Source organism: Sapajus apella, unplaced genomic scaffold, assembly GCF_009761245.1.
Source record: "Sapajus apella isolate SASKATOON/1434 unplaced genomic scaffold, GSC_monkey_1.0 scaffold28, whole genome shotgun sequence".
NCBI classification, from domain to species: domain Eukaryota; kingdom Metazoa; phylum Chordata; class Mammalia; order Primates; family Cebidae; genus Sapajus; species Sapajus apella.
The window spans coordinates 109180-131823 of NW_022436968.1; the positions used below are offsets into that span (position 1 = coordinate 109180).

The 22644-nt window shown below is 36.3% G+C and overlaps 2 protein-coding genes and 1 long non-coding RNA gene across 9 annotated transcripts in view; 2 read left to right on the forward strand and 1 right to left on the reverse strand.

Moving 5' to 3' along the window:
• The window catches only part of LOC116560993 (dynein heavy chain 7, axonemal), a 107691-nt gene extending 104477 nt beyond the window's left edge, over positions 1-3214 (forward strand). The window contains exon 23 of the mRNA XM_032292577.1: positions 3122-3214. Within this exon, the coding sequence (XP_032148468.1) occupies positions 3122-3127 (6 nt within the window). The 3' untranslated portion in view covers positions 3128-3214. The remainder of the gene's footprint in view (positions 1-3121) is intronic.
• The window catches only part of SLC39A10 (solute carrier family 39 member 10), a 165792-nt gene that overhangs the window by 3093 nt on the left and 140055 nt on the right, over positions 1-22644 (reverse strand). For all 7 annotated transcript variants that reach the window (XM_032292582.1, XM_032292581.1, XM_032292586.1 and 4 more), the window contains 4 exons: positions 19127-19247; positions 14706-15074; positions 13274-13354; positions 3156-3346 (listed from right to left, as the gene is read on the reverse strand). In XM_032292582.1, the coding sequence (XP_032148473.1) occupies positions 3156-3346; positions 13274-13354; positions 14706-15074; positions 19127-19247 (762 nt within the window). The remainder of the gene's footprint in view (positions 1-3155; positions 3347-13273; positions 13355-14705; positions 15075-19126; positions 19248-22644) is intronic.
• LOC116560998 lies at positions 6734-8569 on the forward strand. Its single transcript, XR_004273247.1, has 2 exons — positions 6734-8188; positions 8503-8569. It is a non-coding gene; the product is annotated as an uncharacterized LOC116560998 (long non-coding RNA).

The following is a 22644-nucleotide window of genomic DNA, read 5'->3' on the forward strand; positions in this document are numbered from 1 at the left end:
TTTTTCAAACAGTTACCAATCCAGTGACCTTATCAATTCTGACATTTTACTTTATGCTAAAATATAAAACAACTTATTGCCATTAAAACACTAAAAAAAAAAAAAATCACTACAATTCCCACATCTACTAATATATCTTAAACTCACTAAGAAAGGCTCTTTTGGGAAATATCTAATTAAAAATGGTATCACTTCTTCACTGTTTTCCACTTGAAATTCTCATTGCCACTGCACATGACAGCAGAGAAATATTTGGTGACAAATCCAAATTGGCATCTCTATGCCCTTAGCCATTGCTTTCCTTCCAATAACACACACAGCGAACAGCCTAGCAAAGCTATCTGGCATAACTAGCACCAAGGCATGCACAGTGCCCCCATAGTGTACTCTATTCTCTTAATATTGATAAAATTTCAAAAATCAGAAAATTGTCATATATTTGAAGGCATAGTGCTTTTAAACGTTTATATACTTCAATTTCCAAAGCATATCACATACTATTACATCTAATAATCTGTAGATTCAAAATATAAAAATTAAATTCCTTTAACTTGTCTAATTAAATAAGATTTGTGGAAGAAATACATTGCATCATTATAGACATAAATTCTTTCCACCCAAACCTTATCAAAATTGTGAAAGAATTGCTACTTCTAACTTTTACTTTCACTTTTCTGCAAACATAATTCAAAAATTTGCAATCAGTATCTACAGAGAGATGACACTGAAATGCTACTCTCTTGGACACTATGTTGTGCTCCAAAATAGTATCTTGGTGCTTCGGGTTTATAGGGAGGAGAAAATATAGTGTTAAGTCATGTATCTTAATTCATACTTCTGTCTAGGAAGAAACATCATTATTTGTTATTAAATAATGGGTACAATTAATCAAACCACCATGCTCTGACAGTGCTACAGTATATTTAGCAATCTCCTGAAGGTCATATTTAAGAACTACAGCATGGAGGGAGGAGTTATTAAACTTACCTCTTCTGATGAAGTAACAAGATGAAACCATGTTAAAACTGAGATGAACACTCAGGGATATTGGGTCTTTAGACTTATGAATTTGAGCTGCTTATTTAATTGGTGTAATTTGCTACATATTAGTACTATATTCATACAGATTTTTTATCAACCATTACAGATTTCACAAACAGTGGCATGGTAAACAGATTATTATGCCTTTTTTGCAAATCTGAATATGACTCTAATATTTGCGTAGATGTAATTTGGTACCTTTCCCCCTAATTCCAACACTAGTTTTTATATATGGTTTATTTGACAAAAGAAGTTCTGGCAGAAAAGTCAGGGGGAAAACCTGATTAAGTTTTGGCTCAAAAAAAAAAAAAAAAAAAAAAAAAAAGGAAAATTTAAAAATAAACAATGAGCAGGACATGGTGGCTTACACCTATAATCTGAGCACTTTGGAATGCTGAGTCTAGAGCATGGCTTGAGGCCAGGCATTCAAGACCAGCCTGGGTAACATAGTCAGACTCCATTTCTACAAAAACTTAAAAATCCAAAGTGCTCAGATTATAGGTTTAGCTAGGTATGGTGGTGTGCACATGTGGTCCCAGCTACTCAGGCAGTAGAGGTAGGAGGATTACTTGAGCCTGGGGAGTCGAGGCTGCAGTGAGCCACAACCACACCATTGCACTCCTGCCGGGGTAACAGAGTGAGACCCTGTCTCAAAAAATAACCCAAAACCAAAAACAAACCAATGAAAATTTCCTAAAAGAGAGCAGCAATAGGGTGATAGCTAAAGGGGAAGTTGGAACTAAGAGACGTCCCCCACCTTTTTAAGAAGGGAGAAGTAATGTGAGGTTTATAGGCTAACAGAAATAATCCAGCAGAAAGGGGGAAATGGTATGGGAAAGAGAGGGGAGAAATTAAGGGAGTTCAGAGGGGATAAGTTCTAGGGAGCGGTCTGCAGGAGCACCAGCTGCTAGGAAGTTTCCTTTTAGTAACAGAAAAGAAGGTAAATGGGCATAGATACAGCAAGGTAAGCAGAAGTGATGATGAGAACTTGTGGATTAACGGCTCCATGAAATCAGAAGCAAGGTTATCAGTTGAGGGTGAGAATAGGAAATGAAATACTAAAAGTCAGCAGGGAAGATGACTACTTTTAGGTAACTTTGTAAACTAAAAGAAGAAATAATTATTTACCTTTTCAAAACCTTCTATAACAAACAGGCATTAATTTTGTGATTAAAAATTTAGGCTGGGCCGGGTATGGTGGCTCATACTTGTAATCCCAAGCACTTTGAGAGGCTGAGGCAGTAGGAATGCTTGAGCCCAGGAGTTTGAGACCAGCCTGGGCAATATAGCAAGACCCTATTTCTACAACAAAAAAAATGTAAAAAAAAAAAATATTTTTGCTGGCTATGGTAGCAGGTATGTGTAAGTAGTCCTAGCTACTCAGGGGCTGAGGCAGGAGTATCACTTGAGCACAGGTGGTCAAGGCTGCAGTGAGCCATGTTCATAGCACTGCACTCCAGTCTGGGCAACAGAGCAAGACCCTATTTCAAAAAATAAATAAACAAAAACTAAGCTTCATAATTCTGAAGTAAGACTGTTATGATCTTATCAGAAAAAGAAAATGTGATATCTAGTCAAAAACAAACTAACAAAAAAATCCCTAATTGCTAGTTCTGTAAATACACTGTCTAACGTATTTGGGGTATTAAAGTAAAATCAAAATAAAACAAATTGTTAGCATTTACATTTAACTTTAAGCTAAATTTAGTAATAAATTATATAAACCTTATGGAATATATACCACTTCCTACAAAAGACTGGCTTACCTAACAGGAATAGTATTTCTCTCCTGTTTGCCATAAAACAAGCTCACAAACTTATTTGGCTAACAAAAATAAAACACGTCTACCCCAATATTACAACATCTTCAAAGTAGTATAATAATTCTGTAATTAAAACTCTATTACTAATGATTAAATAGTAACATAATTTTTAGCAACTCAACTGGTTTCCATAAAAGGAAACCTCCTACTTAAATGTCTTTCCTTAAGAGTTACTTAGGGTATTATGTCTTTAAAATGAGTTACATTTTTAAAAACAGTGACTTCAAACCACTTGCAAGGATTTATTTCATTTGCAGGTTTAGTACCACAAAAAAATACAAAATATCTTACCATATCCACCAAGGCTACATAGAGGAACATGCCTGCAGTGATTGCAAAGATCCAAAGTGTGATGTTATTGGCATACTGACCAACAGCTGTGCCTATGAGCATGCCTATGTAAGCCATCATGGCAGAGAGGAGATTGTATACAATGGCTTGCTTTACAGTCATGCCTGCTTTAAGAAGAACTGCAAAATCACCTGCAATTAAACAATGGGAATGTTTTTAAACCACAGGATTTAAAACACAAACCTGAATGCAGAAAACCAATGAAATTAGCATTAAAAAGATACACACTTTTAATAAAAATATTTTATCGCATAAAATTTTTTTTTACTTATTAAACCATAATGCATGCAAAAACGTGGATGAATCTCAAAGGCATGATACTGAAAGACAACCATCTGAAAGGTTATATATCTATCCTGAAACAGACAAAACTGTAATAATCCCCAAAATCCTAAAAATGTAGTAAGAATAAAGAGCCTTCCACACCACTTTTTTATGCCTCCACAATGATGCACATAATGTCTAGCTGAGGCTCGGAAGAACATCAACAATGCTGAAAATAGAGTAAAACACCAGGTTCTTATTAAGCCATGATCCAAAGTCTGTTTCTAACTGTGATGATGAAGAATGGTGACACTGGTGACTATGAAATCAACCATGATCACAGAGCTGATGTAAAACAAAAACTCACAGGGGGGAAAATCCTGAAATTCTATTTCTAAGGATCCTCAATGGATTCTCCTCCCACCACCCTCTCCCTCCAAAAAAAGAGGAAAGGCACTTTTCTTTTCATCTATCTAAAGTTGGAACATTATCTGCAAGCTTGACTACAGCCTGTGGAAAAAAATTAAGTTGGATCATCAGGGAAAAAAAATTACTGCTCAGAGAGGTGTCAGTAGAAGGGCAAAATGATGCTAAAGATAATAGTCTTGAAGCGAATGGGTCAAAAGCAATAGCTTATTCCACCTTGAAGAAGTACAAAAGAGAAATACCCATTAGCTTTACTTACTATAATAATTTTAGTTACTACATGAACAAGTATCAAATCAATTATTGAACACTCAGCATATGCAAGGTGCTATACAGAACATTGGCTTGTTTCTTTCCCTTAAGAAAGAATCTTAACAGCTACATATCTAAAAATACAAGATCTGTTCTTCTATTACCTCTCATGGTTACAAGATCATAGTCTATAACAGATAAAAAGCAGTTAACAATAAAGAAATTACTGCAAGGTATCATTCATTTTTCCACCTTCCAACAAATTGCTGCAAACTAAACACTGCAGCATTATTTGGGAAAGTTAGATAACGTACCTAATGAGATTATCTACCAATGGTTTCTAAGTTACCATTGTCCAGTTTTCATCTAATGCTATTCTCCTTACATCTTTTCTCCTCTGACCCTAAATACTTTAATTCTCCTGCCAAGACCTGGATTTAATATCAGTTTTTCTATCTTCTTGCTCCTGGAGTTTTGTTTAATTTTCTCCAGTCTTTCTCAGCTTTTTCTCTGTGAAAAGAGCTCCCTAACTTCCCTAACAAATTTCTACTCCTTGTTTTCAATAATTCACCCACCAACTGTGCTGAAGAGGCACTTTCATTTAACATGTTACATAATACAAACAGACTACAGAAGTGTCTTTTAGGTTACAAAATGCATTGCTTCCTTTTATAAATTAATAATGCAGTATTTTGTACAGTGCCATGGGTACGAAATACATCAACTTTGTTGCCTTCTCTAATATTATCGAATAGCAAGATAGTTCATTTCTGAGTAACAACCAAATAGCATGAATTAACTAATCAAGATTCAAGGCAAACTATTTTCATTTAATATTTTTAAAAATTATGGTATAATTACACAATTCTAACAAATGTACACTTCTATGAATTTTGACAAACACATAATATCATAAAACCACAAACACCATCAAGCTCTAGAACTGTTTCATTACCCTTTCAAAAATTTTTCAGGCCACTCGCCCTTAGGCAACCAACAATCTGCTTTCTGCTCCTATGATTTGGCCTTTACCAGAACATCATCTAAATGGAAGCACACAGTATGTAGTCTTTTTTTTTTTTTTTTTGAGACGGAGTTTCGCTCTTGTTACCCAGGCTGGAGTGCAATGGCGCGATCTCGGCTCACCGCAACCTCCGCCTCCTGGGTTCAGGCAATTCTCCTGCCTCAGCCTCCTGAGTAGCTGGGACTACAGGCACGCGCCACCATGCCCAGCTAATTTTTTGTAGTTTTAGTAGAGACGGGGCTTCACTATGTTGACCAGGATGCTCTCGATCTCTTGACCTCGTGATCCACCCGCCTCGGCCTCCCAAAGTATGTAGTCTTTTAAGTTTAGATTTTGTTCATTTAGAATAATGCATTTAAGACCCATTTATGTTACTGTGTATATCAGAAAACTACTTTTTATTGCTCAGTAATAGTCAATAGATGAACCATAGTTTATCTATCTTCACCAGCCAAGAACATTTAGGTTGTTTACAGTTTTTTGCAATTATGAAGAAAGCCACTGCACACATTCATAAACAGGCTTTTGTGTCAATAAAAGTTTTCATTTCTCTTGGCCAGATACCTATTAAGTGGGATCACTAGGCCATACAGTTAAGCATATTTCTAACTTCATAAGAAACTGCATCCCCACCAGCAATGTATAGGAGCTGTAGCTGTTCCACATCCTTGCTAGTCCGTAATTTGAAATCCAGTATCTGAAATCTCATCTGTATAACTTCTTCAGTGAAATGTTTGTTCAAGTCTTGTGTCTATTTTATTTTGTTGGGTCATTTGTTTTCCTGATTGAATTGGGAGGTCTTTAAATATTCTGGTTCTAAAAGTCTTTTGTCAGATATTTCTTTTCCAAATATTTTATCCCAGTTTGTGGATTACCTTATTATTATTTTCTTAACTGTCTTTTGTGAAGAGTTTTTAATTTGTATGAAGTATATTTTATGACTTTTTTCCTTAATGGAGCATGCTCTTAGTGCTGTATCTAAAAACACTTTACCTAGCCCAAAGACACAGAGGTATTGTTTTCTATTTTTAGTGTCTCCATTTAGATTATCTATTTTGAGTTCATTTTTTTTTTCTATAGTAAGTTATGGGTCAAAGGTATTTTTCTTTCTTCCTTTTTTTTTTTTTAATTGCAAGTAGATGTCCAATTGTTACAGCACCATTTGTTGAAAATAAATTGCCATATATGAGGACTCTGCTTTGCTCCATTGATTAATATGTCTACTCTTTCACCAATTCCAACTGTTTTGATTACTGTGACTTTATAGTATATGTTAAATCAACTTTGTTGTCTTTTTCCAAATTCTACTGGCTATATAAGTTCCTTCCTCTTCCCATATAAAATTTTTAAAAAGCTTGTTCATCTCTGCAAAAAATCCTGCCGAATTTTTTATTGAGAATGTACTGTGTCTCTTAAAAAAAAAAAAAAAAAGCATCTTAACAACAGTCTTCTGGTCCTTGAACCTGGTATAGCTCTTCATTTAAGTCTCCTTTGGTTTCTTTTATTATTTATACGTCTATGCATATGCTTTTAGATTTAAACTAAATATTACATGTTTTGATGCTATTATAAATAGAACTTTTTAAAATTTTAATTTTCAACTGCTGATTGCTAGTATATAGCAATACAAATGATTTTTGCATAATTGTCTTTGTATCAAGTGAATTATTTCATTTTAAAATCTTTGTTGTAGTCTTATCTCAGGTTATAAATTCTCAAAGGTATCTGCATGTTTTTCCCTTTCTCCTCATTTCCCTTCTCAGTAAGAACCTGTATAAACATTTTTAAACTAAGTCAAAGGAACTATCACAGCAGGGATTTATACTAAACATGCAAATCTATTCATCTTTTGGCAAATCAATATTCTTTCCTCCCTGCTGACAAAGGATATCATTAGCTCAATGAATGAGGTATGCCTGCCAAAGCTTTTAAACTAATCCAATGGTTTAGTTATGTTAACATCTGTTAACATCCACTAAGAGATTTTTTTAAAACATGTATATATTTTAAGGCTCTTTATTCTTGTCTTAAATGATGGTTTTAAACATGTTAAAATTCTACATAAATCTATACAATGAATGTTCAATTTTCCATGGACAATTTAACACATGAACATCTTATTTTAAATTTCGGTGTAATCCTTAATTCGTTTGGTAGGAAAGGAAAAATGTACAACACTATAACCTCTCTTTGAGTTTTATCACAGCTACATATTTTCTTTTTCTTTTTCAACTTTTATTTTAGAAGCATGAGGTACATGTACAGGATTGTTACAGAGCTATATTATGTGATGCTGAGGTGTGGGTATGACTGAATTGGTCACCCTGGTGTACTACACAATAGTACCCAATAGGCAGTTTTCTAACCCTTGCCCCATGGCTATGTATTTATTTATCAAAATGTTATTTCCTTGAAGTTGAAACACATTACTCAACATCAAGACGACTGTTTGGGAAATTGTGATAAACCAAGATGGCAAAATGGAAGGTGATCCACTCATATTCCCACATCCATCCAGTCAAAAGCCTCTCTGTGCGAGTCTCAGAATTCAGATAGGAGTTTGTGAAACCCTGGTGGAATCCAACACCTGGGGCTCTTCTGAGAGTGCAACGATACCCAGGTGGTTGATCCATCCTGAGTTCAAACCTGGAAGCAGCTGTCTTCTGCCTGCCCTCAGGACAGTCCTCAACATTATGTCCCCTATAGATGGCCTTCTCCTACTACACAGGCTTTCATGTAAATTACTCAAGTGCTTAAACAGTTCCTTATTGAAGGAAGGTAGAAAAAAGTGAAGAGATACAACAAAGCAGTATTGTAACTTAAATTCAGCCACGTACGTTTGGCAAACACCGAAAAGAGAGTAGTGACTTAATAATTCAGGCAGTTCAGCCATTGCCACACCAGAGAGCAAACACAAAATGAGATGTGAGTTTGCTATTTCCTCAAATGCTTTCAATTCTTCATGTCTCTTAAGAGTCAAACTCCCTGAGCTATATGTTATTCTATAGTTCTAAGCATGTTTTTACATATCACATTCCTAAATACAAACACAAAACACACATGCAGAAACTGCAGAGAGAAAAAAGGGTAAACAGAAAGAAGGTAATCATCCTTCATCTCTAAAACAACTTGTTTTCAGTTCTGTGTCTGAGTAAACATACCACTGCAGAAATAGCAATCAGTTAAGAAGCAGAACACAAGAACTTGTTGGAATTACTGACCAACTAAGGGTTAGTCTCCAATATATTGCAACATAATTTGAAAACATGTTTTTCTTCCTAGGGTCTGAGGTCAGTAGGGAAATCTCAGAATTGTTTTAAGAATTCATAATAAAAAATGTAACAAGGCAAAATAGGTTTTAGATCAAATAAATTATCCTGAAATGTGACATATATACTGCTTTGTCAACATTTTAACCTACAAAGTGGGAAGTGGACTTCTCCCTGGCTCTCTCTGCCATGCTTCTAATTCAACCTATAGAGAAAGGATTTTCCCTGTGCTTGGGAGTTCTGAGGCTTGTATGCCTCTCTCAACATCCTGTTCCTCTGAGAGAGTATGAGTAGATGATATGATCGGAGTAGCGACACTAACCTGGGCCTATTGTACAAAAGTGCCCCTTGTTGTGCCTTAAGGCAAAAACTAGGCTCTACAATCATATTTTTGCTTCCTTTATTCATGGTTCATAGATCACTTCTTACCTTGTTGATAGAAACAAGGACCAGAGCCTTTTCTGTCACCTCCCAAAGAGGAAGCTGGGTCATTTTTTTATGCTGTTCCTTCCCTAGCAGCCTATCCAGCTACAGTATGGTACAGTTTATGTCAATTTACATTAGGAAAAATGCACATTTTCTTAAATCCCATTCCTTTCCCTCTGGCAAACTGAATATACGCTGGCTTGATATTTCCTCTCATAGCAGTAGCAACATCTCAACCTCTGATTTGGGGGATAAAACAGGTGGACATCTGAGGTCTGAAGGACTCACTGGAGGGTCCTGCCTCAAGGGGAGTTCTCCATTCCAGTTTTTTACCAGAGCTCTGCATTGGGTATCAAGGGCTTACCTAGCCATTAATATATGTAATGCATTTGTTCTACATGTGGTTATCCCGTGTGTGTCACTGCTTCAATAAGAAATTGCAGAGAGAAAAAGTAGTAAGCAATAAGAAGGTAACCACCCTTAATCTCCAAAACAACTTGTTATCAATTCTGTGTCTGAGTGAATCCTTCAAGGTTAGGGCAATTCAATAAAACCACACTTAAAGTAGGCTGACACTCCATTTATCAGGTAGTGGGTAGATGAGCAAGAAAGAAAGTTGGAAGCTTTTCTAGTATATTATGGATATGTACACATGATTATCCAAGTCTATTACTAAAAAAGTTTTTAAGTGGAAGATTATACATGAGGCAACATGTTACTCATATTTAAAAACTGATAGCCTTGAATTGTAGAGTTAGGCTAACAGCACTAACAGCACTATGTGACAGTTAGAGAAGAGTATAAGACATAGTATCTGTGCATTTAAAATTTACAGTTTAAGAAATAGGGGATCTAACAAGAAAATGTGTGAAGGATGCAGAGCAAGCAAACAATAAAATTTAGAGGAAACAGTAATCCAAGGCATGAGGTAGAAGACAGTAATGAGGTTAAAGATTCTTAACATGATAAACTAGGAATAAAAGTATTTGGGCCAGCCATGCAGGAGAATGGTATAAAAAAGGAAACAGATTCAGGCACCCACATTACACATTTGGTGAACTGTGTTTAGTTAAAATGAAAAATATGTAGCAGGATGTACTGCAGGTAACACTATAAAAGTAAGTAGAGAGAAGAAGTGAAGGTCATTGAAAATGTGACTCATAGTTGGCTCAAGGCTGTAATCCCAGCACTCTGGGAGGTTGAGGCAGACCGATCACTTGAGCCCAGGAGTTCAAGACCAGCTTGGGCAACATGACAAAACCCTAACTGTCAAAAATACAAAAATTAGCTGGGCATGATGGTGTGTGCCTATAGTCCCAGCTACTCAGGAGGCTGACATGGGAGGATCATCTGAGCCCTGGAGGTCAAGGTTACATTGAGCCGTGATCACACCACTGCACTCTAGCCTGGACAACAGAGTGAGACCCTATTACAGAGAGAAAAAAAAGTGTGACTAATAAAATCTAGCTGCATTTTGTATGTCAGGAAAGCTACTGAAAGACTTTAATTACATAAGAACATCACACTTAAGCAGATGTATCTGCCAATGACATACTACAACAGAATAAAACCAGGATATAAAGACTATCCAAACTGTCTAAGCAAAACACCATAAAGGCAGTGATGACTTGGTCTGATTAAAGGATAATGGGACATGAACAAGAGATCAGATTATATGTCTGAAGTTGGCAAGGTAAATGAAACCATACAGAATCAAGCCCCAAGGAAGTAGCACCAAGTATGCACTAATGTATTTTTTTCTGCTTTACATAAGAAATTATTGATTTTTCAAGAAAATTATACAAGTTCTATTCAAAAATGAGCAAATACTACACATCAAGGCAATTATGTACAAATGACAGACATTTCATAGCCAGGTGAGTTTTCAGAAAATTTAAATTAGAAAGCACATGAAGAAATCCCTTGCATATTCAAAAGGTGAAATTAGTATTTTTTCTTTCAAATTAATGCCATCTCCATTTCCTTCAGATATTTTTGGTGTGAATGCATATATGCATCTTACGCTACTGTTTTTTTAATTTATAGAAGAAGAAAACTAAAGCACTACTTCATGTGGAGAGAAATTAAATTGATAAATAAATACCAACTAAAACAAAAAAGAAATGCTTTACATCCATTACATTGGGAAAAAAAAAAGAGAAAATTAAGGCTGGGTGTGGTGGCTAACACCTGTAATCCCAGCACTTTGGGAGGCTGAGAGAGGCAGATCACTTGGGGTCAGGAGTTCAAAACCAGTCTGGCTAACATGGCGAAACACTGTCTCTACTAAAAACACAACAATTAGGGCCAGGCATGGTGGCTTACGCCTGTAATCCCAGCACTTTGGGAGGCAGAGGGCAGATCACCTGAGGTCGGGAGTTCGAGACCAGTTTGATCAACATGGAGAAACCCCATGTCTACTAAAAATACAAAATTAGTCAGGCGTGGTAGGGCATGCCTATAATCCCAGCTACTTGGTGACTGAGGCAGGAGAATCGCTTGAATCTAGGAGGCAGAGCTTTTGGTGAGCCAAGATCGTGCCATTGCACTCTAGCCTGGGCAACAATAGCAAAACTCTGTCTCAAAACAAACAAAAAACCAAAATACAAAATAAAAAAATTAGCCAGGTGTGGTGGTACATGCCTGTAGCCTCAGCTACTTGGGAGGCTGAGGCACAAGAATCACTTGAACCCAGAGGACGGAGGCTGTAGTGAGTTGAGATCACGCCACTGCACTCCAGCCTGGGTGACAGAGCCAGACTCTGTCTCAAAGGGGGGAAAAAAACAGTAAGTTAATGCCAAGTGCTGGGAGGGCTGTGGCAACAGGAACTTTCAGGTATTGCTGTTCGGAAATCACACTGCTTTAGCAAGCATACCTAGACCTGTGTCTCAGAGGGGTCGACAGGTACCAAGTCTAGAGATGTTCAATGCACTACTGTCTGTGAGGGGAGGAAATTAAATGCTGTGTCCAATAATAGGTGCTAATTATGTAAAATGTGGTGAAAGGATATTTCTGAGTACTGGGCAGAAGCAACACATTAAATTAACTCGTGGTAATCAGGATGGAGAGTTTTAAAAGATAATAAGTAACATAAGGTAAGAAACATAAGGGATGTATCAAAAAAGTGAAATGAAAGTGAGTAGGAAGTAACCCATTTCCTTTTAGAAAAAAAAAAAAAAAAAAGTGGAGCTCACTGCCGGCACTCATTTCTAAGGGCAAATGGGAAATGTGTTTGGGGAAAAAAAAAAAATAGAATAGAATCAAGTCCAACATGATATATATAATTACTACAGTTGAAAGTGTATCAAGAAAACATGTTCTAAAATGCAAAAAGAAAAATACAGGATTTTAAAGATTATTTTTCAAGTATTCAGCTCCACTCTACCAAAATCACATAAGAAACGAATACAAGATTTTTGGGTGTTAAGATTGTATTGTTAAAATATATATAATTTAAACAGAAATCATCCAACCTTCTTACTTCATAGATAAGGTAAGAGCTTTGGAAATGAATGATTATTCTGAAACCTCAGTGCTGGTTAGTAACAGAGTTAAGAATGCAACCCTATCTTTAATAACCATCGGGGTAACATTTTTGAACATCAACATTAACTTTCCATTATTTATGAAGAAATAATGAAGGCTGGCCAACATGGCAAAACCCAATCTCTACTAAATACAAAAATTAGGGTCAGGCATGGTGGTTCACACCTGTAACCCCAGCACTTTGGGAGGCAGAGGCAGGCGGATCACCTGAGGTAGGGAGTTTGAGACCAGCCTGACCAAAATGGAGAAAGCTCATCTCTACAAAAAAAAAAAAAAAAGTAACTCTGTTACTAACCAGCACTGAGGTTTTAGAATAATCATTCATTTCCAAAGCTCTTATTTTATCTATGAAGTAAGATGGTTAGATGATTTCGTTTTCATTATATATATTTTAGTATCATAGTCTTAATACCCAAAAATCTTGTATTCATTCCTAGATGTATCTGCCTTTCAATGATGTAATTGCAAACTTTACCCTGATTCTTTTAAAAATATGGTCTATGTAGTATATGAAATAAATTCAAAGTAGATTAACATCAAAATGTGGCATTTAAATTCAGAAAGATTTCTTTTTAAAAGTTTTACTTGGTGAACCAGTCATAATCTATAATCTTCATTATAATACCATAATTATGTTATTAAATGCAAAAGAAAGCACACAAACATTTCATCAATCTTAAGGAGCATTTTTTTTTTCATATTTTAACATCATGATATATCTAACAATTAATGACACTATAGTTGCCATCAGCCATTTTTTATGCTTGAACATCTCTAAAATTTGAATGTAATTACAATTAAGGAAGTCTTAGATTTGATGGGACCTGGTAAAATTTTTAAGGTTATATTACCTAATTCATGTGGCAGTTCATGACAGAAGACGGCTATAGAAGTACTGATTCCTCCTGTCAATCCAGCACTGAAAGCTGCGCCTGAGGAAGATAAGAAAAAAAACGAGATTTACTGATCTCTGTCTTCACATTTTCATTAATGATGACAGATGCAGTTTCATTTGCCTATCTAAATTAATTTCTTAATATATGAGTGACTCACTTCTCTTATACACCATAGTTTTTGAACACATACTGGGGTATGATAGGTATGTGACAACTAGAGAAACCACTATTCAATAAAAGCAATATTCCATACTGAAATTAATTCTCTTATTTTTGTAGCCTTCCAGCTCACTAATATCTTGGGGATAGTAACAATTTTCAGTATTTCAAGGTAGTGGTTTGATGCTCAATTTTAAGTCTCGTAAGTCTAAGATTGTACTTGCTCTCCCTTTCATTGATCTTTATAGAGATTTAAATAGCTTAACACCCTTATCAAAACTTTCATAAGCCTAAAAAATAAATGGTACAAAGTATTACTTGTCTGGTAGTGTTGAGGACTGAGGTGAGACGTATAAATGCATCTAGGTCTACTAGCAGAATTCTTTATTCTTTAGTATTAACAGCTACTATAGGTTGAGCATGGTGGCTCATGCCCATAATCCTAGTACTCTGGCAGGCTGAGGTGGAAGGATTGCTGGAGGCCAGGAGTTCGAAGCCAGCCTGGGAATGATGGCTAGACTCTTGTCTCTATTTAAAAAACAACAACAACAACAACAAAACAGCTACTGTAAATTAATCATGTTCTCCACTTTCTGAAAGAAATCAAAGCTTATTTCTGGGCACTAATAGAGTCTGGATCTCAAAGAAAATTATGGATTCATCATATTTAATATTCTCTTAAGCTAGTAATATCACTTTAGCAAGATACTAATATATTTGAATTTAGTACAATGGATTTTTAAGGTTGTAAAAAATTTTTTTTGCCTTTTCAAAGATATGGAAAATTTATTAAACCTAAGATTGAAATTAAACTGTTCACTTTCAGGGATATGTAAATGCACTGAAATATTTTCATATCCCTGGAAAATATCTCAGGATATTTTCATATCCCCGAAAGAGATTTACACCTCTTTGAAAATGATATGAAAATATAATGTTAATAAGCAGCTTTTTCAATATGGTCACTGTACTTTGAGAAATCAAGATATTAAAGAAATATACTACTGATGTGTTTACGTGCTAAAGAAAAACTCCACTAAATTATACCCTTACACTTCCAAATGTGACAAATGAACACAAAACTATATCCTTTGGGAAAATCAACCGACCAGAGCAATACATAACAGTGTATTTGTGAAGCTCCAGACAAATCTAATCTTACATATTGTAGTCCATAAAATTAGCATAGGTGGTGGAAGATTATCACCCATGTTTCCAGTCCACTTACCAATTGCGAGCCCATCACTGAAGTTGTGAATACCGTCCCCCATGATCACCATCCAGGCTATATTAGCTATTCCGGTTTCTTTCAGATCGGATCCAGAATGACAGGGGCCATGGGAATGATGAGAATGCTTGTGGTGCCACTGATGATTATGCTTCCTCAGCACAGTTTTGTTCTCACCGTGGTGGTTAGGTGCAGCAGCATGGAGATCGTGCTCATGAATACTATGGAATCCATCACTGTGAGAATGGTCTATGATTTTCTCCTCTTCTATACAAAGGTAATTTTTAGGAGGGGATTCTTGTTGGCCTTCTAAATCTGTCAGTTCAGTTTCATTAAGTCGATCTTCAGAAACAACCGAGTCATCAGTTCCTATTTTTATAACAAAGGATATTCTTTGTCAACAATTAAATAAATGGATATTTGCTAATTTAAGCCTAGACAGAATAGCAGTGCAATGAACATTTCTTAAGTGAATGTCTTTTGGAATTCTTAAATAAATATATTTCCCTAAAATAACTTAGAAGCCATTCTAATTGAAAAATGATTTCTGGAGTCCAATAAAAAAAATAAAGCAAAGCAAAGCAAAACAAACATGCACACACAAAGAAGAAACTGGGTTTTGGGGGATTCAAAAGATGCTCTGGATAAGGTCAATGGGAGGGAACTGAAATCAAAAGCAGGCAAAGTCAGGAGAAAAATTGGAAAGCATGAAGGTATTATGAAAACTTAAAGAGCAAATTACAGAAAAGCTGATGAAAATCAAAGGGTGAATGTTATTGTAGCACTGACCAGATGTCAAAATGCAATCTATTTTTTTTTTTCAGAAAAATGCAAATCTTAGCATTTGCTCACTATGTTATTTGAGAAAATGAAAACATAAAACGTAAGTAACTTGCCCAAGTCATACAGTTAGCTGATGGCAAAGTTCTTTATATTCCTGAATGCTCCCCTATTTGACAATGCTACTGAGATCATTGTTGGAATTAAGTTCAGAAACTCACATAAGTGAGTTGATAAGCAAGATCTGATAAGCATTTCTTTTAAAAATTAAAGTTGGCCTTTCACCTTGTCTTCCACAGCTGTTAATTATATGACAAAGATCTGAATACTTCCCAAATTGTATTCTGGGGCAGAGTTCTACAGTTAGAGTCTGGGCTACTTCTCTTCTACAGAAAATTATTGGTAGATTCAGGGAAACATTAAGTTTAAACAGGGAGGAAATTAGGTTAAAAAACTTTTAAATTTTCTGAAAATCATAAGCTACCTCGTTACATCTATCTAGCAACCGAACAGATGGATAGATGAGCAGAGATTTTAGGTACAAAGGCAGACTCTCCTTTTTCCACATGAAATCAATCATATAGGGAGGAAATAAGAGAATTTGCACTATCAAGAAATAAAACTATTAATAACACTAATCCACCATTTGGAAAGCTTTTTGTTTCACTGATATTTTCTAGAATGCAAAATATTCCTTATCCCATAATATAATTTGTCCCACATTTCAGCATGAACAAGGCCAAAATCCACAAAAATAAACAAAATCACATTTAAGACTCACTTGTGTCTGGGCATGGTGGCTCACACCTGTAATCCCAGACCAAGGGCAGGTAGATTGCTTGAGTCCAGGAGTTTGAGACCAGCCTGGACAACATGGCAAAACCCTATCACTACTAAAAATACAAAAACTAGCTCGGCATGGGACATTCACCTGTAGTCCCAGCTACTCAGGAGGCTGAGGTGAGAGGATCACCTGAGCCAGAAAGATTGAGACTGCAGTGAGCCATGATTGCATCACTGCACTACACCTTGGGTGACACAACAAGACCCTGACTCAAAAAAGACTCACTCACATTTAAGGAAATATACCTTAGAAATAACATGGGCATGGTTTAGAAGCAGCATTTCAATTTTTATGTCTTAAAAGTTTGTCTTAATTGTAATATTTTGCAACTCTACGATATTTTTAAAATATATGCTCCTTGCTGTATGTAACCTTTTTGAGCCATAGGATCCAAGCCATAAATTTCCACATGTTGAATTCAGTCAGACTGAGGAAGGGTTTGCTTTTTTAAACTGCAACTCAAATGAGATAGGATGAAATCCTATGACAGTAAGCAAATACAGAACCATGAAAATTGATTGGAAATACACCTTTTCAATTGTAGCAATAATTGAAAGAACTGATAAAAGTTCACCTTTGGACAGAAAGCCTTTTTTAAAAAAAATCACTCCCTCTATACCCTCTTCTCCTCCCTTATTGTAGCAGCTTACTGGGAACTTTATTCACTGTATCTGGAAAATTAGAAGCTACAATAATGATTAAGAGCAGAATTGTATTTAAAGTGCAGATCCTTGTTCTCTGACAATCTGTGATGTCTGATAAACTAGAATCCAAAAAGTTATGGTAATAAGTACAGGCATTATTTCAGACAGTAAATGGCTTGTGATGCTGATACTTGTTTTCAAATGTATTTAACTAACTGTAGTGTTGACTGCCTGACCAAATTCCAGTGAAACTGAATATACCAAAATATTCCTCCTTGGTCCTATTTACTAGTAACATTCATACTGTGAATGGCTGGTATAACCACCCCAGTTAAACCGTTTTTATAATTACTACTGCCAGCAATAGTGGCAAACACTGCAACCTTCCTGCATAAAAAGCATTAATTGCACGGCACCACACAAATACATAGTTTTTCTGACTTCATGTTTATTAAGTGAAATTTATTTCCTATGCTGTGGAAAGTTTATTGAGAACTTATATTTCATAAATGGATATCCCTATGACTGTGAAAACATGTCAAGTATCACATTAGTGTCACAGAAAGCATACCCCTATGCAATATGGCTTATCTATATTTATTTTATCCAAGCCTAGTTTATAATATGATGTAGATATTACTAGTCTTGAGTTTCTAAGAGGGTTCTTTATGATTATACCAGCTAAGTATATAAAAGAAATCAAGTGCTTTTATCATCACTTGATTATTTTCTTTAAAATCAGCTATCATAGGATACATTTTTATTTTATATATGCTGTTTCTTAATTAAAATATAATCACTGAAGTCTACTAATTTGATTTTAAGGTTTGGAGCATTACAGAATAACTAAATCGGGATTTATAAACCAGCTGTAATTAACAATGTAAAGTATTTTTTTTTTTTTTTGAGACGGAGTTTCGCTCTTGTTGCCCAGGCTGGAATGCAGTGGCGTGATCTCGGCTCACCACAACCTCCGCCTCCCGGGTTCAGGCAATTCTCCTGCCTCAGCCTCCTGAGTAGCTGGGATTACAGGCATGCGCCACCATGCCCAGCTGATTTTTTGTATTTTTAGTAGAGACGGGGTTTCACTATGTTGACCAGGATGGTCTCGATCTCTTGACCTCGTGATCCACCCGCCTGGGCCTTCCAAAGTGCTGGGATTACAAGCGTGAGCCACCGCGCCTGGCCAACAATGTAAAGTATTAATTATTGAACCTGAACCAGATTTTTAGGAACATTATGTTGTTTTCCCCCTTTATGGTTTTAACTAGAGGGATTTTTACATACTATTATTTGAGATAGCAGATAATTTGAGGGAGAGGGGTAGAGAATTCCTTACAATACTCCATAAATTCAACATTCTTTACTACAGATAATAAATGATTATAAACAAGATGCATCTTAGATACTATTAATATACTAAGCCTTGGATTATACATTTAATATAGAACTTATTTTGAATATTTAGTTAATCATGGCTCCTGGCTTACAAGGGCTAAATCTAAGATTATTCCCATGAGAAATGTTAAATTTATGAAGAATAGATTTTGAGGTTTTGAATTACTTGTTTTCAAATGTATTTACTAACTGTAGTATTGTAAATGTTAAACTGAAATGAAACAATGAAAATCTCATTTGAGTTGCAATTTAAAAAAGCAAATTTAACAGAAATGTTAAATTTATGAAGAACATATTTTGACATTAATTTCTCAAAAACATCGGTGTCCAAACTCTACCTTTTTTCACAGCAGACACTAGCAAGCTAGACAAACTATCATAAAAGTATTTATCACACATAACCTGTGGTCTGTTGTTGATTAATACAGTACTTTTTCTTGTGTGATTCTTAAGATTATAGCACAAGTATTATCTCAGTGGATTATCTAGAATAACATCTGAAACATGGGTTCATCTAGGTGTTCGCTCTTTAAACCATTGTTTCTTCTATCCCAAGTTGGCTTTGCATCTATGAGTAAATAAATTCTTCAGCTACCTTATTAGGAGTGCTATGAGGGTAACACCTTTTCTCCTTTTCATCTTGTATTTAGTTTACTGTATTATTTGATTTCAGATTGAATGAATATAAACAGAAATTAAATGTAAGTTTGAATAAAAAAAAAAAAAGTTTGTCTTGAGTCAGAATTGCTGTCTACCGGCAAGAGGCTTGAGTTGAAGCCAGTCAGCATCTGGTGTATTGTTTAACTTGTGATCTGAAAGCTTTCTTCCAACAGTTGACTCTTCCGTATTCTGCTTCATAAACCATTTCTGTTTTCCCTTAAAAAAAAAAAAAAAGTATCTGATATTAGTATTAAGTCTGAGGTCACAATTAGCAACAATATTCACTCATTAACACCTAAGGGTAAAATGGTGTTAACTTCATACAAAAATTATTTTAAAGGGGCATGAAAAAAAATTTTCTGGGAGTAAAGCAATCCACAGAAGAAAAATCCAGCTAAATTTGTATTTTTTAAAACATTCAACTAAGAGGTTCAATTCATCTACATTGAGGAACAGAACACGCAGTACTGAATTATTTGATGGAACCCAAATGAAATGTGTATAATATGTGTAAAATCTCTTAATCAAAAGTGTAAAGTAATGGAAAGTTCCAAAAAAAAAAAAAAAAAAAAAAGGAAAACTAAAAACTAAAGCTTATTTGTTTGACTTTCGTTCTGTATTTAATGCAACCTCAGATTTCCCTGAATGTGACATAAAAAAGAGTCAAATTTGAGTGAGAATCTTAAGTTTGTAGTTTCCATCTGATACTTGAGCAAGTTTGTTAAATTTATTGAACATAAGAATACTCATCTGTAGGACATCATCTGAAGATGGCCGAATAGGAATAGCTTTGGATTGCAGGTCCTAGCGAAAACTCACAGGGTGGGTGATAACCGCATTTCCAAACAAATTTTTACTGCCCAAAGACAAGGAAATTCCCAGGCAGAAAAGCACCACGAGTCTCTAGCATGGCTATTTCAGCCAGTGCAGTGGGTCTCTGCACAAAAACTCACACACATCTGGGTGCCGTTTCAACTGGCGACTGGAACGCCTGGGAGACAGAGTAGCCTGTTCAACTGAAAAAAAGGGGTCTGAAACAGGGAGCCAGGTAAACTGGCTGGGATGGTTCCATTCCCACAAAGACCGGCAATATGAAATGCTCTGGATTGAGAGTTTCACAGCAAGCACAGCTGGACCCAGGACGGTCCAGCTCTGTGGGAGGAAGGGTGTCTGCCATTACCGAGGCAGTCCGCCACTACCGAAGCAGTCTGCCATTACAGAGACAGTCTGCCATTACTGAGGCAGTTCTAACTATACCCCTATAAACAAAACTGCAAGGAAGTTCACACAGCAGCTGGGCTCAGCAATACCTCTGCTGGCAGAGCAGGGCAGGGCATCTCTGAAAAAAGGCAGCAGAATGACAGGAACTTATAAATAAAGTCCCACTTTCCTGGGACAGAGCACCTGGGAAAAAAAGGCGGTTAAGAGATCTGCTGCAGCAAACTTAAACATACCTGCCCAGCAGCTCTGAACAGAACAATGGAGCTCACAGCTCAGCACGTGAGCTCCTATAAGTGACAGACTGTTTCCTCAAGCAGCTCCCCGACCCCCATATAACCAAAGAGACACCTCATAAAGGAGAGCTAAGACTGAAATCTGGCGGGTATCCTTCTGTGACAAAGACAACAGAAGAAGAAACTGGCAGCAACCCTTACTGTTCTGCAGTCCCTGCAGGTGATCCCCAGGCAAGCAGGGTTTGGAGTGGACCTCCATCAGTCCTACAGCGGGGGGCCTGACTGTTAGAAAGAAAACTAAGAAACAGAAAGAAATAACTTCCTCAGCAACAAAAAGAACATCCACTCAGAGACCCCATCTGAAAGCCACCAAGCACAAAAACCACAGGTAGATAAATCCACAAAGATGGGAAGAAAGCCAAAAAGGATTAATATACCCAAAACCAGAATGCCTCTCTTCCTCCAAGGGGTCCCAACTCCTCACCAGCAAGGGAACAAGGCTGGATGAAGAATGAGGCTGATCAATTGACACAAACAGGCTTCAGAAGGTAGTTAATAACAAACTTCTCTGACCTAAAAGATCTTGTTCTAACCAATGCAAAGAAACTAAGAACACTGAAAAAAGGTTTGACAAAATGCTAACAAGAGTAAACAGCTTAGAGAGGTATATAAATGAATTGATGGAGCTGAAAAACACAACACGAGAACATCGCGAAGCATACACAAGTTTCAATAGCCAAATTGACCAAGCAGAAGAAAGGATATCAGAGGTCGAAGATCGACTCAATGAAATAAAAAGAGAAGGCAGGATTAGAGAAAAAAGAGTCAAAAGAAATGAACAAAGCCTCCAAGAAATATGGGATTATGTGAAAAGACCTAATCTGCATTTGATAGGTGTACCTGAATGTGACGGAGACAATGAATCCAAGCGGGAAAACACTCTTCAGGATATTATTTAGGAGAACTTCCCCAACCTAGCAAGGTAGGCCAACATTCAAGTCTAGGAAATACAGAAAACACCATAAAGATATTCCTCAAGAAGAGCAACCCCAAAGCAGATAATTGTCAGATTCACCATGGTTGAAATGAAGGAAAAAATGTTAAGGGCAGTCAGAGAGAAAGGTAGGGTTACCCACAAAGGGAAGCCCATCACACTTACAGTGGATCTCTCAGCAAAAACCCTACAAGCCAGAAGAGAGTGGGGGCCAATATTCAGCATCCTTAAAGAAAAGAACTTTCAACCCAGAATTTCAAACACAGCCAAACTAAGCTTCATAAGTGAAGGAGAAATAAAATCCTTTATGAGCAAGCAATTGCTCAGAGATTTAATCACCACCAGGCCTGCTTTACAAGAGCTCCTGAAAGAAGCACTAAACATAGAAAGGAACAACCAGTACCTGCCACTCCAAAGACATACCAAATGGTAAACAGCATCAACACAATGAAGAAACTGCATCAACTAACGGGCAAAACAGTCAGCTAGCATCAAAATGGCACGATCAAATTCACACATAACAATATTAACCTTAAATGTAAGTGGGCTAAATGCCCCAATCAAAAGACACAGACTGGCAAATTGGATAAAAAGTCAAAACCCATTGGTGTGCTGTATCCAGGAAACCCACCTCACATGCAAGGATACACATCAGCTCAAAATAAAGGGCTGGAAGAAGATCTACCAAGCAAATGGAGAGAGAGAGAGAAAAAAAAAAAAAGCAGTTGCAATCCTAGTCTCTGATAAAATAGACTTTAAACCAACAAAGATCGAAACAGACAAAGAAGGGCATTACATAATGGTAAAAGGATCAACGCAACAAGAAGAGCTAACGAACCTAAATATATACGTACCAAATACAGGAGCACCCAGATACATAAAGCAATTTCTTAATGACCTACAAAGAGACTTAGACTCCCACACAATAGAAGACTTTAACACTCCACTGTCAATATTAGACAGATCAACGAGACAGAAAATTAACAAGGATATCCAGGACTTGAACTCAGACCTGGACCAAGCAAACCAAATAGACATTTACAGAACTCTCCACCTCAAATCCACAGAATATACTTTCTTCTCAGCATCACATCACACCTACTCTAAAATTGACTACGTAATTGGAAGTAAATCACTCCTCAGCAAATGCAAAAGAATGGTAATA